This window comes from Mangifera indica, chromosome 15 (genome assembly GCF_011075055.1).
Source record: "Mangifera indica cultivar Alphonso chromosome 15, CATAS_Mindica_2.1, whole genome shotgun sequence".
NCBI lineage: Eukaryota > Viridiplantae > Streptophyta > Magnoliopsida > Sapindales > Anacardiaceae > Mangifera > Mangifera indica.
This window is the reverse complement of record NC_058151.1, coordinates 4,401,372-4,425,211: the sequence shown is the minus strand read 5'-3', so window position 1 is coordinate 4,425,211 and position 23,840 is coordinate 4,401,372. Positions and strand designations below refer to the sequence as shown.

Here is a 23,840-nt window from a genome sequence, read left to right as displayed (position 1 = left end):
TATTTTATGCCAAACCTCCATTAGATCTGGCCCAATTGACGTGCCTAGACATAAGTCTTGCCAAATTATACGAAGTCAATCTAGACTGGGTTGTGGCTAACTCGACCCTACAATACTGTTAACCCAAAGCATATATTTAGAAAGATACTTTACTCATTAATTTCCAACTAACTGGTTATGTTCATCAAATTCAAATTCCTACATATATAAACAAACTAATAACAACAATAAAATGTTACAAATCCAAAGATTGATAACACGTCATGACCAAAGAAAACACATGATTTTAATATTAAAATAAAATTACATATATAAATAAATTCCACTAACTCATTCATACAAATTTAGTTGCGCAAAAAGTGGTTTGGTGATGCAATTATTTAATTTTTCTATTATTTTAAAATCACGCAATCATATATTATCATATCAGGTTCTATGAATAAATTAGTGCAATTACTCTCATAATTCATTTCTACAAACAAACATTAATGTTTTAAATTCATGTCAAATCAATAAAATGGTTATTGAAACGTAAGGCAAGAGCCGAGATGTAATACTCATAGGTATGTTTCAAAGGTAAAATACATGCACGAGTTTATTTGATATATGAATAATTTAATGTGATTTGAAAGTCTAAGTATAAATTTTGAGTGACATAAGGTTGTGCATAGTGAAGTCGTGTTTGTGTGTTGTTGTCACGTTAGTCAGATAAGCTGATTTTCACGTAAAATTTAAATCACGTGAGACACGCTCGTGTGTGATGTTGCACATTTTTAATATTATAAAAAACACGTTATCGCGTTTTAAGAATTATTATTCCTATCCTTAAATGCACGATTATTGAGAGAAAGAGAAAAGTGTTGAAGTCCGTTGACCACGTGTCATTGGGATAGTTTCAATGATCGTTTTCAACAACGTGGTTAAAGAAAGTTTAGGGAGAAGGGAGCTTATTTGTGCACTACAACTTCTATGGATTAGAGGTCAATAAGATCTCCCTACCACCTATTGTTATGCATTCAACTGTGGAGTGAGGAGTTCCTCTTCTACCGAAATTGTGTAGATGAGAATGATATGGATTGAATGTGATTTTTATCAAAAATGTTAATGATAAAGTCGTGTTGATGTGAATTGGTTTCCTATGTTTAGGGTTTTGATATACAAGTATTAAGAAAGGAGTTTTCTTAAGTATTCCATGTGAGTTGATGATGATAAATGTATGTATTGCATGTTAGGCCAACACCTTGATAGGTTGAATTGTTGATGTTATGATTTGTTATTTGAAAGTTACCGCTTTGCATAACTTATGGATGTATATATGAGTTGCAAGTTATTTGGTAAATTCGCACAGGTCAGTCTACAGATAGATCACACAGACTTTGGCCAATAAATTATCAGTTGACCTTTGGTTGGCCAACAATCTGTCTTCTTTTAGTAGACTAGAGGGCGTACAGGTATAGAAAGTTGGTCAGAGAATAATTGTTAGAGAATAAAATCCTAAGGGGAAAATTGTTATTTTTCAAACTTTAGATGAGGCAAAATTGTTAGTTTTTAAACTTTGAGAAGAAATGTAATAAATTTTTAGTTTTTTTAATATTTTTACCTACATGATATTTTTACTTTTAACGCTAACAATGAATTTTAATATAAAAACAGACATTTAGATTTTCAAAAATTAGCATATATGAATTGAAGTTTTCACTAAACGTTATGTGGGAATAAGTCTCTTGACCTTATATTTACTACTAAACTAATTTGTGTACATGTTACAAATTATAAAATTAATTTCCATTCTAAGTTTTGTTTATAATTACATTTTAACCTGATTTTCCTGAATTAATTAACTAAAATCTCTTGAAGAGTTAAATAATTTTTTTTTTTAATTTTGAAAATTGCAAATTCCTTTCCCATTTGATATAAGCTCCATATTTAAACATTACACTTTTTGTTTTTACTTATCTAGGAAGATTACAGCCATTATTCAAAAAAAAAAAATATTATTTTGTATTTCTATGATACAAATAAAAACAAAATTTAGTATTATTATAATATATCTAAATTGAATAAAAACATAAAATTTACTGAAAATAGTAATAAAAAGATTTCATAAATTGATAGAATATATATTAAAAAAGGACCACCAAAGTACATAGGCCATAGAGATTAAAACGCCATGATCTAAAGTGGGCCATTTTTTTTATTATTATTATTTTAACATAAACTCATTTTAGTTGATCCATTTTTTTAATTGAAATAATTATATTAAGTACGTAAAATTTTGAATCTAACAACTGATATTATAAGTATTATACTAAATAAATCATAAATTTAATCTAAAAATATTATTAAAAGAGATTTAAACTTATATCATTTTATTATGTATGAAATCTCTCTATTGTCATTTAAACTAAGGATAATTTTTTTTTTTTACTGTTGAGTTTTTTAAACTTTCTACATCAATGACAAGATTAGGGATGACAAGCAGAATATCCTATTTCTCACCCCGTTATAATGATAATAAGAAATCACCGTCTCTAAGGGGAAAAATTCTCTTTTTATACCCATACTTATGAGAAAAAATTCCCTATTTGTATCTCCATACTTGTGAAAAAAATCTTCTCCTCATACCCTTTAAATATAATATAAACATATTAAACAAAAAAATTAATTAAATCTAAAACCAACCCACGATTTCTAATATTATAAATAACATATGTTAACCATCTTAATATACACAACAAATAATATAAATAAATTTAAAAAATATAAATAATTTAAAATTATAAATATATGTTAGTATTTTAAATAAATATATAAATATAAAAAGATTGAAAAAGGGATGGGGTGAGATAGGGATAAGGTACGCCAAAAAGAGGACATATGTATTCTCGTTCTCGGCTCATACCTAGTTATTGGGATCTTTTTTATCCATATTCTTATCCTCATTCTTTTTTTTATTTTTATCAGAGAATTTTTTTTTTATTGAAATAAATATAGGTCAAAAATCTTAAATTCGAAGTAAAATTATCATCTATAGGGAAGATAGGACAGAAACTTAATACACCTTCACTATAGGCAGGGACAAACGTTTGTTTCAGTTTCCACTGGGCCTATTTAATATATCCTCTTTTTTATTTCTATAAAAATATTTGTGTTAGTGTATACAGAATCTAATTTTTATACCTTTTACATGAAATTAATTCAAAAATATTTTTGTCACAATTCTGAAGAAAAGATTATAATTTATGATGAAAATAATTATACAGTGAAGCTGGTATGCTGATTGGTGACTGAGCTAGCCACCATTAATGATTTGAAAAATTTCCCAAACAGCAAAAATGAAATAAATAATAATCAAGGAAATGGATTGGCTGGTGTACAATAGGCCCACTTGAAAGTGACCCATATAGTATTAGACCCAGTTGCTGTAGCCCAAGCCCACAAAAATACGAAGACAAGTTGCCGTACCCGAACCCGAAAATAACCCAACAGCTGACGGATCAACTGAATCGGGTCACACCTCACCCGAAAAATGAATGCTGGCATCTATGGTGTTTTCAAATGAGCCGAATCTGGATAGCCTGTTGTCAAGCTACCAACACTATGTCGGGTATACGACATTTTGTAAAAGCTGAGGGCGGTTTGAACCGCTCTAAAGTATTGCAAATTTTAAAATTATACAAATAAATAACCTGAATAAATTTATTTATATAAACTGAAAGTGATAATTTATGATTAAGTGATATAATTATTTACTTTTTTTCAGACTTCAACATCACTTAATTAAATATTATCATATCAAATTATATAATTTATTTATCAATATAATATTACTCTAAAATATCTACAGTATTAAGTGGCGAAAATGGATTAGCCACACAATGAAAACTAAAACTACCACAAGATATAATCATAAAATTCATATTTTTAACTTACATCTTTTGAAATACATAGGATATAATAATAGCATAAAAATATGAGTTAGTTAATTAATTATTTTAGTCATTGTTTACTCTATTTATGCATATCAAAACTATTATATTTTTCACCATATAATTATAAACAAGTTTATATATTTTTAAGTGATTGATAGACCGACCAATTATCTAATTAATCACTTTTTATATTTATAAGTGGTTGGTCGGATGTTATATCAGTCAGTCGATCATTTTTTATATTTCTAAGTGGTTGGTTGATCAATTAATTACTCAAAAAAGTAAAAACTTTACTATAATTATGTAAACAAAAAAATAATAATTTGATTTGTACTGTAAAAATAAAAAATAACTAAAATTATTAACCACACTAAAACCCATATTATGATGAACAAAAGAAAGACAATGGCAAATTTACCAATAAGTCTTAATTCTCTAATTCATATAAACAATGGAGTGAGCAAATTACTCGAATGAAATTGAAACTGTGGAGTATTCAATTGCCTTGGAATCAATGATCGTAGAAAGGGAACCGGCAAATTCCAATTGCTATACCAGTTACTGCTTCAAGTGGGATTCTTATCCAGAGAGACCTCATTCACCAAGCCATTGAAGCCTTTAAAGGTCACTTGACTGGCAATGAAAATAAAAAATCCAAGATGTAGGAAAAGGCGAGGGAAGGGACAAAACAACATGTCGTTTTGATCCGGAGAATAATAACGAAGTTCTCAACCCAAGAATTCTGCTCTTGCAAAACAAGTTGAATACTCCGAACAACCAGTCATTAAAGAAGATGACATATCACCCGTGTGGTAATGTTTTTTGAGTCAGATTAGATGTTGCTCCGATAAAAAATATGATTCAATCTAACTGATAATTAAACTAATAAACTATTTAAATAAATATTAAAAATAATATTTATTTTAAATACACAAATATATATATATTTATATGTGTTACCGTATAATAAAATATTATTTTATTATTAATTTAAATTTATTTAATCATATGATATATATAAATGTGTATATATATATATATATATATATATATATATATATATATATATCCAAATGCTTTATGGTAATTACTGTTTGGTCTATATCCTTTCAGGAGTGACACGGTGTAACACTAATTCACTTCATTAACTGGCACAAAAACACTAGCTTTATTAATGAAATTTACAATCTTTTTTTTTTTCAGTTTTCGTTGTAATTTACAGTTACTTTACCTGGCACTATGATTATTGACTGTCTTGTCCGAAGAATGAACTGATTAGTTTGTTTGATCTGGCCTTTCCATTGTAATAAGCAAGAATCGGAATCGAAATCAAAACCGAAACCAGAATTGATAGGGTTGGCTTTAGGGAGAAACCAAACCTATCGGTGCTGATTCCTACTTTTAGGATTTGACCAATTTCAACCCTTTATTTTTCAACCAGGTAGCCAAACCTCTTGCCCCTAGAAAAAGGTATATAGAAGGGAAAAGTGGGCTTGCAGTCTAGAAGCATCAGTGGACCGGAGGGCTCGTACAATAACAGACCAGACTGGCCCACCAAAAATATAAGGCAAATCGATCCCCCCAATGAAATATTTAAATTAATTAATAAAAATTTCCCAACAAACTAATACAATTAAAAATTGTTATATTTTTAAATGATATTAAATTATTTTGTATTATTAATTCTCTTATCTAATTAAACAAAATTCTTTATTTTATTGATAACATCTTAATAAACTTACTTTTTTTAATTATATCTTCTTGACTTATTAGACACTTGAATCAAGACAACTATCTTTTATATGTTTAACCATCAAGATGAATCGAATAACTTGCATAGGTGGTCATCTGACAGTGTCACAGTGGCGGGCTGAACCCTTCTATGCTGGGTTTTTCTACCGTGCGACCTGATTGACCACTCTTCCCATTGAAAGAAAAAACCCAAACGGGCACCAGAAGGAACAAATTTATATTTTCAGCCATCCACACTTATCCCATGAACACGCAGTTGTTGGTATGTATTAATGAACAAGCAGAAGAAAAATGAATTAATGGAAAGCCAAAGCATATCAAGGTTAAACTAATTTAAATTAAAGTTATGGAACATTAAATCTATGATAAATAAAACTCCCAGCTCAACAGTGATTAATTGTATGCATTGTCAACCCTTGCCAATGTATAATCTGAGAGAACATGAACCAGAAAGAGCAAAAGAAGAGTGAAAGGAAAAAAAACTTCGATTAAAAAGAGTTTTAAAAAAAAGAAAAAAAAGAAAGGTTGGATATGACTCCATTGAAACAACAATGAAATGTTGCATCCGCTTAAATTACTCTCCAAGACAGATAGATGTTCTCGCATTTTCCATAACCCAAATCACAATGGAGATATTGACACATAAAAAGGCTAGCCAACCTGACAACAATTTGGTAAAACTCATTTCAACCAGTAAAAACTAACTCATCTATTCCTGTAAGCCATGGTTTCATTTTTTGCATGGATTAAAACTATATGATAGAGATTTGTGAGGCGTGGTTACCGTACCGCTGGTGTGGTCGAGAGCTAATATATATGTAATGTAGGTCATCATTCATGCAAGACAGCTTCAAAAGTTGCAATCGCAAGGCTGCAAATTACAAGTTATCATTAGCCTTTCTTTCCCTCTTACTTACCCCTGAGAGAGGTAAAGAAATTAACAAGCAGGCATTATTAGATCAATGACAAAAAAAGAAAGGCTAAAAAAAATTAAAAAGTCAACAGTTTTTTATGGAGTTTATGACAAATCATGGAATAATTCCAAAAATAAACTAGGCATAAAGCAGGAACAAATGATACCTTTTATCCATAAGCCGCCAGCATCCAAAAAAAAGAAATAAAAGAAACAATATTGTACCTTTTCTCCCTATGTTACAGATATATACAAGAACAAAACTAATCACATGAGACTAGCTTCCAAATCTATATGATTTTACGAATTTACAGATTCTACCATCTTAATGTATCTCATATACTAAAAGATTAATCCTCTAAGATTAATATTTCATAAATCACTTGGGAGTTTACCAAAATGTACAAGATCCTTCCACTATTCAAAATTTTGGAACCGCCCATTCAATGTAGCCAATGATTTACAAACATGCAAACCCCATGTGATTTCAATTAAACCACTCGGTAAAATATTCCAATCCTTACATTTAAATTTCATTATAGTTCCATCCCATAAGTGCTTTCTTGGAATCCAAACATGAACACATAAGATCAACATGTGTCAATATCATTGCTTCAAATGGGATAGAGCATGCACAGACAATTATTAAGCAAGCTTGGCCCAAAAGCTTAAACTTGTAGAAAAGCATCCAATAGAATTTTTAACTTTGAATCACTTTTTTGCATGAAACGCAAGCAAACACACATAGCCGAATTGATTCAAACAAACACAAACACACATATGGATCTAATCACTAGCCCATTGTATGATGAGTAATAATTTAAAATTTAACAAAATGGGGACAGGAACACAAGACTTCTTAATCGAGGAAGCTTCAACCATATTAAGGTGACAACAGTTATAACAATTATTCTTAAGGTTCCTCATGAGCATTTCATAACCATGATAATATCAACCCAATAATTATCAGATTTAAGAGACCAAGGGCTTCTATTACTGAAATTCAAATGTTTCCAGAGCAGTATAAGGAAATTATAAATAACATGAAGGTTATTGTCAAATTTTGAAATAGCCACAACCAAGTAAAATAGTTTAAGAAAAGCTAGTAAAATTGTAAGAATGATATAAACAAAAATGTAAGTCCTGTATGCCAAATTAAAAAAAAATAAAATTGTAAGTTCCTTGTATGAGCGAATGTAAATGTTGCACTACTTCAAAGTAGCATTGGGTTATATACATTCAATAAACCAAAACAACAGACTCTAGAATTCTAAAAAAGAGCGCATGTCTCCAAACTCCAAATGCTCGACCAAAATTTTGCCAATAGCAATAACTCTACACCCAAACCACAGTTAAAACGTTGATTAGAAAAAATAACACAAGCCAAATACACAGAGAAAAAGCAAATGTATCTAAACAAGCAATAATGATATTTAAAAGGAAAGTGTATCTAAACAAGCAATAATGATATTTTTGCATAAAGTAAACAACATACTTGAACACAACTATGACAAAGAAAACCACGTAGAATCCAAGCTTGAAGAGTCGAAGATTCTTCTCGCCCTTAAGATTTCTGAAAACTTCGGTTACATCAACAAGATGCTGCCGCTTCATATACCTGAGACATTCGTTTGTATGGATATAAAATGAATCATAATCTCACAAGAATCTGGATGCAATTTAAATAAACAGACAGAAAGCTGTCAGGAAACCATCTGCTTAAGCATAGCCATGTCTACAAAGATTGAGAAACTTACTGATAATATTATGTCAGGTGAAGACTAACAAAGGATTAATTCTCATTTGTCAAAAATTGATTCATCACATGTTTATCATGGAACCACAGCATATTTTCCAGTGAAATCATTCATTTATGACAATATTATTACTTGTACAATTCTTTCTTACTTTTATGCTATCAACCAATTAATCAAAATATTAAGGCTCCAGCAAATCAGATCAAAATTAAATATTTTCAGCAATAGAAGCAAGTTTGATCAGGCATGCCCTCTTCCAAATGAGCATTATCCCAAATAATTCGATCAGTGAATTAACAAGTAGAATTTTATGTAGATCCTAGTTCGTGACAATATGTTTAGGGATTAGTGGTAATGTATAATTTTCTGTAGAATTTTCATCATCTCCTGGTTTGATTCTTTCAATCAAACACTTTCTAGTTCATGTGCACTCAGATTTTCCTTTCACACAGGACTTTCTTTGAACACCTTACAGACAACCGAAAGAGATCCCCCATCAACCAGTCTTCCAATCAAACACTACAGCAAATGCAATTCAATCAGACGAACAAGTCCACACAAATTGTCCAAAAATCAAACCACAAACAAATTGCAGAAAACCGAAACCCAATTCTACTTAATCGAACACAATTAAACAAATTAGCAAAGAGGATGAACAGGAGACCTGAAGTGAAATCCTGACCAGCTAGTGGAGTGGACAGATGGAGATGGCAAAGGGGCTGGCGATGATGTGGGAAAGAGGTGGAGGTAGCAAGCAGCACGGGAGAACTCCGATCAAACCAGGTGATGATGAAAATTCACAAAAAATTTTTTGTAGATCCTAGTTTGTGAGCAGTGACAATATTATACATGACCTAGATTGCCAATTCACCATAGTTAAAAAGTACAATCAACTTAAGGAACATGTAATATAGTTACCAAAAGAACACAAGCTTGCCAAACAGATGTTCCATAGACACCCTGCCATATTGCCATCTGGACATGTCCAGATAGTGACTACCAAGGATCAAGGGACATTTTGTTTTTTCATTTCTTTATCCTGTTATCGGGAAAACATTTGCCTTCATCAAAATCTAAAGTCCAAGATTAAAAGAATGATGGGAGAAAATTGGGGGCATTTATTTATGCATAAGAAGCTTCATTATTCTTAAAGTCAATACAGGATTGACATAGCAATTCAGAGAAGAAACACCTAAGGACAGACTGGCCAGTTAAAATAACATAAGTCCTTGATTTCCAGTTACACTATGGAAATTGAATGGTGATACACAAAGAATAAAGATAGTCATAGATGGTCACTTTCACCAGAACAACAACAATAACTTCTTTCAGTTCATCAAATTTAAAAAACTAGGTTAAATTTGTTCATGCATTTTCTCAGAGAAACAGATGTTGGGAGTTTTGGTCAAAACTCTTAACCAATCAAATTCATAGTGCTTACAAAGCATATATTGATAAAGTTCATATCTTATAATTCAGCATTTTGGTGTCTGGCATCTAGCAAGCATACTTCTTAAATCAAAACTGGGAAAGGGAACTGTCACATGTTGACCGAGATGGAATATTTTAACAAATTAATCTTGTTGAAGAGGAAAGATTGGTGCAGATGAATATTGAGATCTACAACAATTTTAGAATGAAGGAAAGAAACACTCTCTAACTGTAGTCCCTTACATACTAAAGAGACAAAATACTTACAGAAGTGCATGATAGCTAGCAAGGGGAACTGCAACAAGAAATATGAGCCAGTGCCCTGTAACAAGTAGAAGAATGCAGAATACTCCATGCAGAAGAAACTCTTTCATAACCCAGAAATTGATGTGAGCTGATGCTTCAAAAGGATTCATATGGTCACCCTCCAAGTCCAATAGGCACAAAAGCTACAAAGATCATGCAAAATTTCAGATAAATTTGACTAGAGACCTGAAGTGTGAGATTTAGTACCATACATACTGAGCATGACCTCACTACAATCCCAGTCATTCACTCCCATGTGTGTGGTTGTATGGAGTATTTGTGTATGTAATCATGAGTTTATGGGTTTGGTGCTAATATATGAATGTAAAACTGTAAAAATAAATAAAGAAATAAAGAAACAAGACATTTAGGCAACGGAAGTAAATCGATAAGTTTTCTCTAATGCTTGTAGGACTTAATGATACAGGTAAAAACTAGAATTTTCCATTTATATGATAATTTACCTCATATACAGAAAGATAAAAAGAAGATAAGTATAATCACTGAATTGTTTGACAAGAAATCGGTAATTGAATTGCATGAAAAGCCATGTTGGCCATGTTATCCTATAAAAAGTCATCAGCTAGGTTGTTTGATGAAAGATCATTGGTTGTATCAAACAACTTGGCTAGTGATCATTCATCAAGTAGATGATTGAGTCATCTCATTCAACCCAACTTCCCAAAAAATAAAAAATAAAAAAACACATCAGGGGCTATATTAAGCCATCAGGAAGCTTTGACCCTAACCTGAGTATTATGATTGAGTAGAGTGTAGACATTAGGTTAACTGTTTCCTAATTAAGCCCCTCAAATTGGCTTGGGCCTTACTGGCTGACTCAAGTAAAGAGTGCACTTCTACTTCAACTAGGATATCACCTCATCTCCCACTAGTGTCTAATGCAAAACACTCATACTACACCTTAAACCAGAAAAAAAAAAAGAAAGCAATGAGAATGTTACTTCATGTATATTCAACTTCAAAAACCTACCTATTTGAGTCCGTAGATATAATATAGATAACCTTTAACAAATTCAAATATCAACAAAAAAGCCCTGACTAGCTTCTAAAGAAATCAAACTAAGATAGCAAGAAGGGTAAGGTTTGAAAGAAAATGTTTTTTTTTTCCCTCTTCTTTTCTTAAAATAATTTTGCAATATCATTAGTCATTAGTTAAATTGAATTCTTCATCAAAGGGAGAAAAAGAATCCATGCCATCACAGGACCTCAAATCTCCATTGAACGAGTTTCCCTTTTTCTCAATTTAAAAGCCAAAAAAAAAAAGAAGGTTAATTCAATCCCTAATTCTCGTGTATTCTAAACAATCAGTATTAGACTACAAATCCATGTTTTCCTTCATTTGAGAGACCAGAAAATACAGTTGGGTTTGGTTAAAAAAAGAACATGGCCAAGAAAATGTAGTAGCACCATTTGGAGAGATGTGTTGTGACAGAACTGAAAAACCAGTGTCCAAATCTTCAGTTTCCTCCATTTTCTCAGCAACCAAACAGCAGAATTAGCCATAAGAGTTTTGATTATACAAAGGATACAAACAGGATGCAATATTGCGTTTTAGAGAGATTATATTCTGAGAAAAAACTTTTTAAAAAAGTCGTATTTAAACTTGGAATCCCTGTTCTTTTTCATTTTCCTCACTTTTCTCAGCAAACAGACAGTAGCATAAGACTTCAGATCAAGAAAACAGTAAGCATTATGGTTTAGATTAACAAAACAGTAAAAATAAACAATGTAATATTAGAATTTCAACTGCTTCAATGCTATGGAAACTGAAAGAAGAAAAATATTAAACTTCACATCTACATTTTTCCTTCATTGTTATAATTTTCTCTTCAACCGAACAAAACTTCTAGATTCAGATATTTTAAACAAAAAATAATTATAAACTAAACGTAATTAAAAGATTTACTCAGGTCATTTTTCGAAAAGTAAACACAAACAACTTCAGTTCAGAACCCTATCCTCCTTCAAAAGCTCGGTTTAGGTTTAAAAAATAACGAAAAGCACTAGTGAAATTCAATTAATAATACCTGATAGAAACTTGAAACGATGAAGGCAAAGTTCATAAAAAACATGAGAAGCCAAAAGAGAAGACTCCAGGCTACGGCCATGATTGTGACTGAAAAATCATGCAATGTGTCTGTAAAGCTTTAAGGATTTGAAAATGATTTTGAATGTCTGCCTCATCTTTTTCTTTGATCGGAGAGATCCATCTCTGATTCAATAAAAACGCATGAAGTCAAAATTGAAAATAGAGTAAAATTATGTTCTTCTATGTGAAATTTAATCTCAGAAATTATACAGAAGGAAAAATGTATTAGAAATGTGCACATCGATACGGAAAACTGCTTTACTGGAAAAGCTTAGATCTATTATTTGGAAAAGGCCAAGAGACCGAAAGTTTAGTGTGCCTTCAACTCATACCTATAAAATTTTAAATATTTAAATACTCACCTATTATTTAAATTTTGTTAGAATTACCTATTAATAATAAGGATAAAATCATTATTTAATACATAATATTAAAAAATAAAATTTTATCTCATTTTCACCCATTTGTTTTAAAAAATAATAATTTCCTTAAAAACCTAACTTTTGAAAAGTTACCCTTTCCCCCCTATTAGGGCTTTCTTTCCATCTTCATCTCTACCGACAACTAGAATGTGTCGGCATCACAGTCACACCAGTAAAGATCAGCTTCATCTTTCTCTCACGGAGCACTCTCTCCCTTCAGATCAGTATCTCCTTCGAGCATCAACATAACCCATTCGATCTACTAAGAATCGACTAAGATTTGTCTTCGTCGGTCGCTTGTGTTCACCAATCGTTTCATTTCAAGAGTTGACAATGATAGAAGTTTTGTTTAGGGAGCCGACAATAGACCTTTCATTTCAAGAGCTGACAATGAATGAGATTTGGCTAAAAAGTCTACTGCTTTTACGTTCATTGAAGATGGATAAGATTTGTTGAGATTTGACTGAGAACGGTTGAATCCATCGGTCCTTCTATCATCAAGAGTGACAAAGAACGTCCATTGAAGGTCGTCAATCTCGGAGAAGGGGGCCTGAGTGGATTTTGTCATAGGAAAATTGGTTAGTTTTTGAGTTAAACTTAAAAGGGGGAAATTGTGACTTTTCAAAACTTAGGTTTTGAGAAAAATTATTATTTTTTAAAACTAATGGGTGAAAATAAGATAAAATTTTATTTTTTTAGTATTATTTGTTAAATAATGATTTTATCCTTACTATTAACAGAGAATTTTAACAGAAATTGAATAATAGGTGAGTATTTAAGTTTTTGAAATTTCACATATACGAGAGTTTGAGAATACTCTGAACCTTGGGTGGGAATAATACTTTGGGCTTTTGGTAAAAAAAAAAAAAAAGAGAGAAACGAAAATGATAATCCTATAATAGTTTAATTATAACTAAAATATTAACAATTATTAACAAGGCCAAAAGATTTATTCCCGCCTATTCTCATCCATTATTTATTATTTATTGAAAATTTAAATACTCATTTATTAGACAACTTTATTAATAACTTTTGTTATTCTAAATATAAAATAACGATTTTATCTTTAACAAGTAAAATGATGTTAATGCCCTTCAATGTAATATATAAATAATGTATTAAATATGTAATTGAATATTAAATTACAATTTTACCCCTAATTATGTTATGAGCAAATTTCTACATGTGTTAGCAACACTTTAATTAGATTTGTTCATATTATTGTTTCTGAATTCTATGCTTTGTAATTAAGCTAATTTTCATCGATTCCAGATTTAGTGGATCTACTTAATTTCATGCACCTGCCAAATTTGATGAATCTGTTAATTTTGCATAAAATTTGCTTAATCCTGCTAATTTTCATGAAACGTGCTAATTATATAACCTAATATATAACCTACACTACCATTATACAGAGTGCATGTAGAGTTGACTGAAACTATATGGACCAATGCCCTTATGCAGACTCGATAGAAAGCATACATGCAGAATGGACAGAAACCATACATGCAGATTGGGCAGAAAACATATGTGCAGACTGGATAGAAACCATCTATGCAACAAATGCAATTAAATCTAGAAGCAGACCTTGACAGAATAGACCTGGGCAGAAATTATGTAGCAGATGCAATTCAATCTAGAAATCATGCTAACTACAGCTCACACTCAGTATATTTAGGTCAGACTCCATTTATCAACATGAGAAAGCAAGAAAATCTCAGAATTGCAACTCCATGTAATTTAGCTCAATTTAAATTTATGAATAGATCTGATATTGAACAGAACATAGACCATACAACTGAAATTGATTTATATTCAACAGAAGGAAAATAAAACAACATCCAACATCATAACTACATAATTATCTATTTGAAACTCATATCAGAAAAAAGAAAAACAACATCCAACTGAACTATACAAACTCATATTCTGTTCAAACAAAAATATATTATGCTTCTCTTGACTCAAATCCTTCATTCCTCAAATTTATAGTTGTAGGTTTCATGCAGTTAATGGTTTTAGGTATCTATAAAAAAAAAAAATGGAAAAATTCAACCACATTGGTATTATATTTATGAACCCTCAACCAAAAAAAAATGGAAAAAAAATAGAAAAATGAAGATCTTCATATGCATAAATACTTGGTTCATTTATGTTTGCATCTAGAGGTTGTCTTAAAGATGAAGATGTTTGATAGAGGCCTGATTACCAAAGTGTATTTTCGTAGGCCCAAGAAGAGCAGAGGGGAAGCTGGCCTAGAGAAGGAAGGAGGAGATGATCCAAAGAAGCTTTCAGCTGAGGATTCAAAGATTAACAGGATGAAGGGCAATCTGGGGATTAAAGAAGCTGGTCTGAAACAGAATGATCCTAGCCATTCATTTGGAACACATGGTAGATTATGAGTGGGTAGAGGGGAGGATTCTGTTAGGGAAGAAGCTTTTGCTCCTTGGTTTGACCAATTTTTTTTATCAATTTGGGTCTTTAAGTGAAACATGTAGTAAATGGATTTATATGATATTTCGTATCTCTGTTTGAAAGATTATAATGTCGTGTATAATGTGTAAGGATACAAGGTTTTGCATAAGGAAGTGTACACTCATGCATGCAATTGATATAGTGTAGGGTCATTAGACTAAAGATGTACAAAGTTACAATACTAAAAAGATGCATGGTCATTAGGCGCTATGGATGCACAATTGTAAAAAAGGGATGACAATCGTGACTAATAAAGTGCATACATGTAGATCGTCATGATTGATTTCTATTTAATTATTTTCTTTTATTTTTTGAGGAACAATATCCTTCGCTCTAACAGGTTTACCATGTTTTTGGTGTGCAATAGATTAATCAGTTATGACTTTGATTAATTCTTACAAGTGTGTTAGCTAGTATGTGTGATCTTGTCACTTTTGTTGTATCTATAAATGCGTCAAGCATTTGATTGACAATAATTTGTAAACATACTATCATTTGTACTTCAGTTTCACTTTAAGATGTGTGAAGATCTAAATGAGATATGGTAGGTACGTACCAAACAAGTTCATGTCTTTAGGAGGTATTTTCTTTTCCCCTAAAAATAGGAATGTTGTCTCATCAAAGTGACAATCTATAAATCGTGCAATAAAAAGATCACCCATTAATGATTTCAGATACTTGATAATAGATAATGAATTATATCCAATATAAATTCTCAAATGATGTTGGGGCCTCATTTTTATGCATTGAAGAGATACAATAGAAATATATATAACATAACCAAATATCCTCAAATAAGATATATTAGGTTGGCGACCAAGAACCGACTATAGAGGAGAATATTGATAATAAGAAGAAGGTCACAAATGAATTAACATTACAACATGTAATATAGCATGTCCCCACATAAAAGTTGATAATTGAGTTATTAATAATAAAGTATATGCAGTTACCTGAAGTGGTTTGATAAGAGACTCAACTAATATATTCTGAGTATGGACCTGCAGAACTAGATGTTCAACATCAATCCCCATAGATATATAATAATCATCAAATATCTTGAATGTAAATTCACTAGCATTATCTAGCCGTATTGACTAAAATGAATAATCTGATAAATGTATCTTTAATTTGATAATTTGTGTTAACAATTTAGCAAATGCAACATTTCGAATTGGTAATAAACAAACATGAGACTATCGTGCAAATGCATCAATTAAGACCATAAAATAATGAAATAACCCATTTGATGGATGAATAAGTTCACATATGTCCCATTGACTTATTTGTAAAAATGATTGAGATTTAAGTCCAATTTTAGAGAGAGATGGTCATATTACTAATTTGTTTTAAGAACAAGTAATACAAAATTTTTCAGTAGATAGTAAAATCTTGTAATTATTTAGTGCATGTCTATATGAATTTTTAATAATTCTATGCATTATTATAGATCTTAGGTGACTTAGACGGTCATGCCAAAACATACAAATTTTTGGATCAAAAAACTTTTGGTTTGATACTACATAGGTTTCAATTGTTTTTATGATTGTATAATATAATCTAGATTGTAAAGCGCACAATGTTTCTAATACATGCCTTCTTCCAGAGGTATTATTAATTATACAAAGATATTCTACACTATTTTCATTCACGGTTTCAATATAATAACTATTATTTTATATATCTTTAAAATTAAGTAGATTTTTGTTAGATCTACTTAAATATAGTGCATCATTGATGTTTAATTTGGTCCATTTTTCAACAAAATTGTGGCTTTTTCTAGAGCCTTTAATCAGATTTATTGATCATAATATAATGTTTACTTTAACTTCAATTAGTGAGAAAGTTATGAATAATTCCTTTTCCTTCAATATTGTGTGTATTGTTACATTATCTACTAGACATATGTTTCTATCACTAGTTTTTTAAATTAAAGCTTCAATTTTGGAGTCCATTTCCTTTTATTTTAAAATTTACATTAGTCATTACAAAATTTGAAAGGAAAAAATACATAGTACTAATTACATAATATAATATACATAATTTCTTAATCTTGAAGAAATTCTAAAATATCAAAGTTCTTTAGATTGACAAGATCCAAATTATTATCATAATTTGATTTGATTTTCTTATCTGTATTTTTTATAGATGCTTGGTATAAATCTACCAGATATCTAGGCGCATGATAGGTATATGACCAATGACCTTTGAAACCACATTTATAACATTTACTTTCATAATTTTGTGGTTTAGTTTGTATCAGTTTTCCTCTGTCCTGTTTTACTTCATCTCTTGTCCATTTATGGTGGAAAGATTTTCTATTAGGCCTACCCTTGGATTGAAACTTATTTTGTCCAAGACTTTGTCTGTGCCCACAATAACTATTACTGGTAGTTGTATTCACTTCAAAGAATAGTGCAGTGCCAATGAAACATGTCTAATGGTTTCTCAATAACAATGCATTGTTTTGCTCAACCACCAATAAAAAGGATATTAATTCAGAATATTTTTTAAAATTTGTTTTCCTTATATTGCTACAATAGGAGCATCTTTGAGGGATGAAATGTGAAGAAAGTTTTCTCTAACATGTCTTCTTCGGTTATTTTTTCCCCATATAATCTCATCTGAGAGACTATTCTAAACATTGTAGGTTATATTCACTTATAGATTTAAAATCTTGTAAGTATAAATGAGTCCATTCATATTATGCCATTGGCAGTGTGATTTTTGATGTTTGAATCTTATTTTTAGGTTCTCCATAACTCTAGTAGATCCATAATATCTACATATTCTGCTTGTAATTTTTCATGGATGTGGTGATGAAGGAAAATAGTATCCTTAGATTTATCCTATTGGGATGCATTATTTTCTCCTTTTATTATTTCTCCAAAGCTCATAGATTCTAAATGAAGAATTGTATCCAGGGCTTATTCAGCGTAATTTTCTCTATCTAATCGAAGGGCATCATATTAAAGATTTACAAGGTTTCCCATTTTCACCAACGGCAAGTTAATGAAAGTAATAATATTAATAATATGATAAAGAAAAATTATGTTAGAACTTTAGGTTCATATTTGTCTCGTATTCACAAAATTTCTGGGTTTATAATTAATATTCATAATATTATAATATGTAAAACTTAAATAATATTTTAGACTTCAATTTCATTCTTTTCATAACTTATGCAAACCTCAGGTTGCAAATGAGATATAGTTATAATAAATACTTTGATGAAATTTGAGACTTTAGATCCATATATACATTCTCGTGATTTTGTAAACTTTATTTTACAAATCGGATAGCATTATTATAATATAAATAAATATTTATATGGTATTTAGGACTTCAAGTCCATATTTATGATATATTCATGAGTTTAAGTTTAGATTCATGATTTTACAAACTTTGAATTGTAAATATGATAAAATTATAAATGGAAAATTAAATACAAGATAGCAATAATTAAAACATCAATAATTTATATTTTACAAATAAAAAAATATCATAATTAGGATATTCATATTTGTAACATATAAACAGAATAAAAATATAATTGAAAGATTATTAATATTATGATATACTTGAGTAGATTGTATTTATACCGTGTTATAAATCAATAAAACTATATGTACCCACTTTAGATACACAAATGTATACACATTTATATGTGTTATCATGTGATTGGATGATTTTGAATTAAGAATAAAATAATAACTAATCATATGATGACACCTATGAATGTATATATATTTGTGTATCTAAAGTAGATACACATAATATTACTCGTTATAAATATATTTGTAAGACTTTATGATTGTCAAATGAAAGATAAAATATATGTAATAGAAATTGTTATGATGCTTGAGAAGAAACGGAAGTAAGGAGCCGGGCATTAAAGGAGAAGAGGATCTGAAAGTTTCATAGATTAGAAATTAACTTAAGCAAAGGGTGAAGTGACTATTTATACTAGATTTTCACAACCTTACAACCAATAAAAAACAATTGCTTGACCAAGATATCTTATCTTAACATAATGAAGAGCATTAAACGCTGTCAAAGTTTGTTAGCCACACTTTTCTTCCCCCTAGCAAGATAGTACAATTGATGAGCCCATCATCTATTAAATGCATTCCCATGATAGTTTTCCAATTTTATTGCATGCGGTGGAAAATCCACCAGATATGTAATATTTCCTTTTTTTTTTTTTATGTTGATTTAATCTTTTGTTAATGACTTATTTCATAAGAAAGATTTCTATAAATTTTATAGAACTTTAGACAAGATTTTTGATGAAATTTAGAATCATATTTAGGAATAATCTTATAAATTTACTTGGAATTTTGTCTATGAACTTACTTATAGTATGGTGCACCACCATATCGACTAATATGTTTTTATTATGAAATTAACTTAGCTCTTAGAATGGGTGAGACACCTAGATATTAAGATTTTTTTAGATAAGTCGGAGAGATTGATATCCACTCGTTTGTGGATTTTAATTTTGTGACAAAACGTTGCGTTTATCTTCAGTCATATCATTAGTCTATATAACACTCCTAAGAATGTCTACAAGATAAAATAGCTTCTTATTTTATATAATTATGCTTATATTTGAATATAACGTACGTTGGTGGCTTGATGTTTGCATATTTAGAGGATTTTATAGCCGTAATAAGAGCTGATGTGTGCTTTGGACTGTTTGATATTAAGATAATAAGAAAATAGGCCGGCAGCTAGAATTTTTGTGAACTTGTAATACCAGTTTAGTTAGCACGACTATGATCTGAAATCAGAAAAGGCTCGCATAAGCAAAAATCAGGGCATAGGAATTAACAATCAAGTAATTTATTTAGTGATCAATTTGCCTTCAGACAGGAAGAAAATTCAGCTACATAGCCCTCCATTATTTTTTTCTCGGTTGGGGAGGTTGGGGGTGCAAGTAAGAAATGCACTTATTCATATTTTTATTAAGTAATACAAGTTTTAGAAAAGACGCACATGCCAGAAATGACTTATTCCTTGCATAGTTGTGCTGTCTATAAATCCAACTAGTTAAAATTAATTGGATACTTAGGCTGCTTGTTGGGAGAAAATAGTCCCCAATGTTTCTCCAACTCCGGATTCTTGTTATTTTCGTCAAACATGGCGAACAAGTAAGTCTCAATTGCTTTTCCAGGCTTCCTGGGCGTTCCTCCCTTGACATGGTTAATCAAATTCTGGTTGTAAGTTCTTGCATTATCTATAGTGGTTTGAACACCAGCAGCCGTCGGCCACCCACTCTCCGATATCACAATTTCCAATGAGCCTCCACCAGTTTTCTCAAGTGCGGCGTAAACAGCATCCAGGATGGCATCAAACAGGTTCCTATAGCTATATGGAGGATCAGAAGCTACAACTCCTGGAGATCTGAAAAGTGCATAGTCAAGACTGATTTGTTGGGGGTTTCCAGCATAACTGAAATAGGGGTACAAATTGACCAGTAACGGGCCTGGGTTGGCATTGAGGAAACGAATGATTGGGTCAAGAATTGGTCGATAGTCTTGCTTGAAGGAACCTTTTGATGGAGGATAGGATTCTCCAAGGGCTCCAGTTTCAATTGCAGTGGAGACTTTGATTTGACCTCCAAGACCAGCTGCAACAATGGCATTTTGGATATTTTGCATGGCTGGAACAAGAAACTGGGCAAAACTATCGCCAGGTTTTACTTCATTTCCAACGGCGATGTATTTAAATTTGATAAATGTATCTTTAATTTGATAATTTGTGTTAACAATTTAGCAAATGCAACATTTCGAGTTGGTAATAAACAAATATGAGACTATCATGCAAATGCATCAATTAAGACCATAAAATAATGAAATGACCCATTTAATGGATGAATAAGTTCACATATGTCCCATTGACTCATTTGTAAAAATGATTGAGATTTAACTCCAATTTTAGAGAGAGATGATCATATTACTAATTTGTTTTAAGAACAAGTAATATAAAATTCTTCAGTAGATAGTAAAATCTTGTAATTATTTAGTGCATGTCTATGTGAATTTTTAATAATTCTATGCATTATTGTAGATCTTGGGTGACCTAGACGGTCATGCCAAAACATATAAATTTTTGGATCAAAAAACTTTTGGTTTGATACTACATAGGTTTCAACTGCTTTTATGATTGTATAATATACTCTAGATTATAAAACACACAATGTTTCTAGTACATGCCTTCTTCCAAAGGTATTATTAGTTATACAAAGATATTCTGCACTATTTTCATTCATGGTTTCAATATAATAACTATTATTTTATATATCTTTAAAATTAAGTAGATTTTTGTTAGATCTACTTAAATATAGTGCATCATTGATGATTAATTTGGTCCATTTTTCAACAAAATTGTGGCTTTTTCTAGAGCCTTTAATCAGATTTATTGATCATAATATGGTGTTTATTTTAACTTCAATTAGTGAGAAAGTTATGAATAATTCCTTTTCCTTCAATATTGTGTGCGTTGTTACATTATCTACTAGACATATGTTTCTATCACTAGTTTTTGAAATTAAAGCTTCAATTTTGGAGTTTATTTTCTTTTATTTTAAAATTTACATTAGTTATTACAAAATTTGAAAGGAAAAAATACATAGTAATAATTACATAATATAATATACATAATTTATTAATCTTGAAGAAATTCTAAAATATCAAAGTTCTTTAGATTGACAGGATCCAAATTATTATCATAATTTAGATTGACAGGCTTCCTGGGCGTTCCTCCCTTGACATGGTTAATCAAATTCTGGTTGTAAGTTCTTGCATTATCTATAGTGGTTTGAACACCAGCAGCCGTCGGCCACCCACTCTCCGATATCACAATTTCCAAGGAGCCTCCACCAGTTTTCTCAAGTGCGGCGTAAACAGCATCCAGGATGGCATCAAACAGGTTCCTATAGCTATATGGAGGATCAGAAGCTACAACTCCTGGAGATCTGAAAAGTGCATAGTCAAGACTGATTTGTTGGGGGTTTCCAGCATAACTGAAATAGGGGTACAAATTGACCAGTAACGGGCCTGGGTTGGCATTGAGGAAACGAATGATTGGGTCAAGAATTGGTCGATAGTCTTGCTTGAAGGAACCTTTTGATGGAGGATAGGATTCTCCAAGGGCTCCAGTTTCAATTGCAGTGGAGACTTTGATTTGACCTCCAAGACCAGCTGCAACAATGGCATTTTGGATATTTTGCATGGCTGGAACAAGAAACTGGGCAAAACTATCGCCAGGTTTTACTTCATTTCCAACGGCGATGTATTTAAATTTGACGTTGGCGGCATAGTTTTTGACATTGTTTTGAACCCAGGTGTTTGCTTCACCTTGATTAGAAGCAATTCTTTGAAGGTCATTGTTTGGGAGGCCTAGCATGAGCTCGATGTTGGAGCCTCTTAGAGCTTCCAAAGTCTCCCTGTTTGGATCATAGATTCTCATTCTTCGGATATTATTCTGGTTATAGAGAGCTATGACTTCAGGTTTTGATGGTAAATTGTTGCCGAGCATTCCATAACAAACACCTATGTTAGCAGCTGCATGCATCAAGAACAAACCACCAAAAAAAATTAGAATTGAATAAAATTATAATACATTATTACTCATTCCAAGCGAAAAATTTAGGATACTTATATTGATTTTTTCATACTTTAATATTAAACTTTATACTAATTGAATTATGCTTGTCAATGTTGTTTAATGATGCAAAGTAATGTGTCGCAAATTTCATATGGACTTTTGTACTTAACCATGAAAACTGGCGCATAAAAAGATTTACAACTAATGTATGAAATATCAAGCATATATATTTGTCATGAAGACATTATTATATTTAGAATGAAATAGAGAGACCTGTTGAGTGCAGTTCAGCCATTAGCAGCCCAAGTAGTAACATTGCAGAAACTATTGAAGGTCGGAAATTAGCCATGGCGAAAGAGAGAAGAAGAATGGACTTATACAAAGTACTGCTATATCGAAACTCCAATTCTTTGCGGCCTTTTATAGAGAAATGGCCCCGGATTTACGCAATAATTAAATAATTCAAAGTGGTAGGACGAATAAACAAGTATAATATGTATCCATTCCCTTGAATTTTCAAAGCAAATGTAAGTGCTTATCTTTGAATTCTTTGAAAAGTCTTAGATTAGAAATGTCACTTGCTCGGTTATTTGTCTGTTATGTATGTTGAATTAAAGGGGTTAAGTGAAAAGATAGAGAACCTGGAAGGGGAAAGAAGTAACAGTTACAATTGGAAAGAAGCTAATTAATATATATATATATATATATATATATATATATATATATATATATATATATATATATATATAAAACAATTTAAAATGTAAGTATTATCTTATGATACCCCATCAGTAGTATCAATGTAATACTATAGATTATAATTGTTAATTGTGGGATTTATCACCTTCACATGTTAAAGATACATGCTTAATTAGATTTATCTTAACAGCCCATGTTATTATTATTGTCCTCACAAACAATGCCTATTATAGTTGGACGCAAATGTTAATATTATATTTGATAAGGGAAAATTCAACATAACTTTAATCTAGAAAACTAAGTGGATGTGGGAGAGACTGCTCCATGTTAAGAATTTGTGAGGTCGGGAATAGCATATTCTTATCATATAATTCATTATGGTAAAAAGAATTCCTCTGACACCCTTTAATCTTTATATACATTAAACACGAT

At 30.8% G+C, this 23,840-nt stretch overlaps 2 protein-coding genes across 7 annotated transcripts; both read right to left on the bottom strand.

The window, feature by feature from the left end:
- Positions 1-5,980: 5,980 nt before the first annotated feature.
- Positions 5,981-12,510, bottom strand: LOC123198378 (protein cornichon homolog 1-like). Of its 6 annotated transcripts, none has more exons than XM_044613078.1 (5): positions 12,140-12,508; positions 10,053-10,234; positions 8,093-8,215; positions 6,474-6,555; positions 5,981-6,115 (listed from the first exon to the last, which is right to left on the bottom strand). In XM_044613078.1, exons 1-4 carry the CDS (start codon positions 12,218-12,220, stop codon positions 6,516-6,518), a joined length of 426 nt encoding a protein of 141 aa, XP_044469013.1. In that variant the 5' UTR covers positions 12,221-12,508; the 3' UTR covers positions 5,981-6,115; positions 6,474-6,515. The 6 variants fall into 6 exon arrangements, 4 of the variants coding, with proteins under 4 accessions (XP_044469013.1, XP_044469010.1, XP_044469009.1 ...); XM_044613075.1 differs by having other exon boundaries at positions 5,981-6,344; positions 12,140-12,507; XR_006498007.1 differs by lacking the exon at positions 12,140-12,508 and adding exons at positions 9,019-9,174; positions 9,273-9,393 and having other exon boundaries at positions 5,981-6,555; positions 10,053-10,174.
- Positions 12,511-19,921: 7,411 nt separating this feature from the next.
- LOC123197411 (glucan endo-1,3-beta-glucosidase, basic isoform-like) lies at positions 19,922-23,125 on the bottom strand. Its single transcript, XM_044611711.1, has 3 exons — positions 22,983-23,125; positions 22,395-22,666; positions 19,922-20,821 (listed from the first exon to the last, which is right to left on the bottom strand). Exons 1-3 carry the CDS (start codon positions 23,056-23,058, stop codon positions 20,147-20,149), a joined length of 1,023 nt encoding a protein of 340 aa, XP_044467646.1. The 5' UTR covers positions 23,059-23,125; the 3' UTR covers positions 19,922-20,146.
- Between the last annotated feature and the right edge of the window lie 715 nt (positions 23,126-23,840).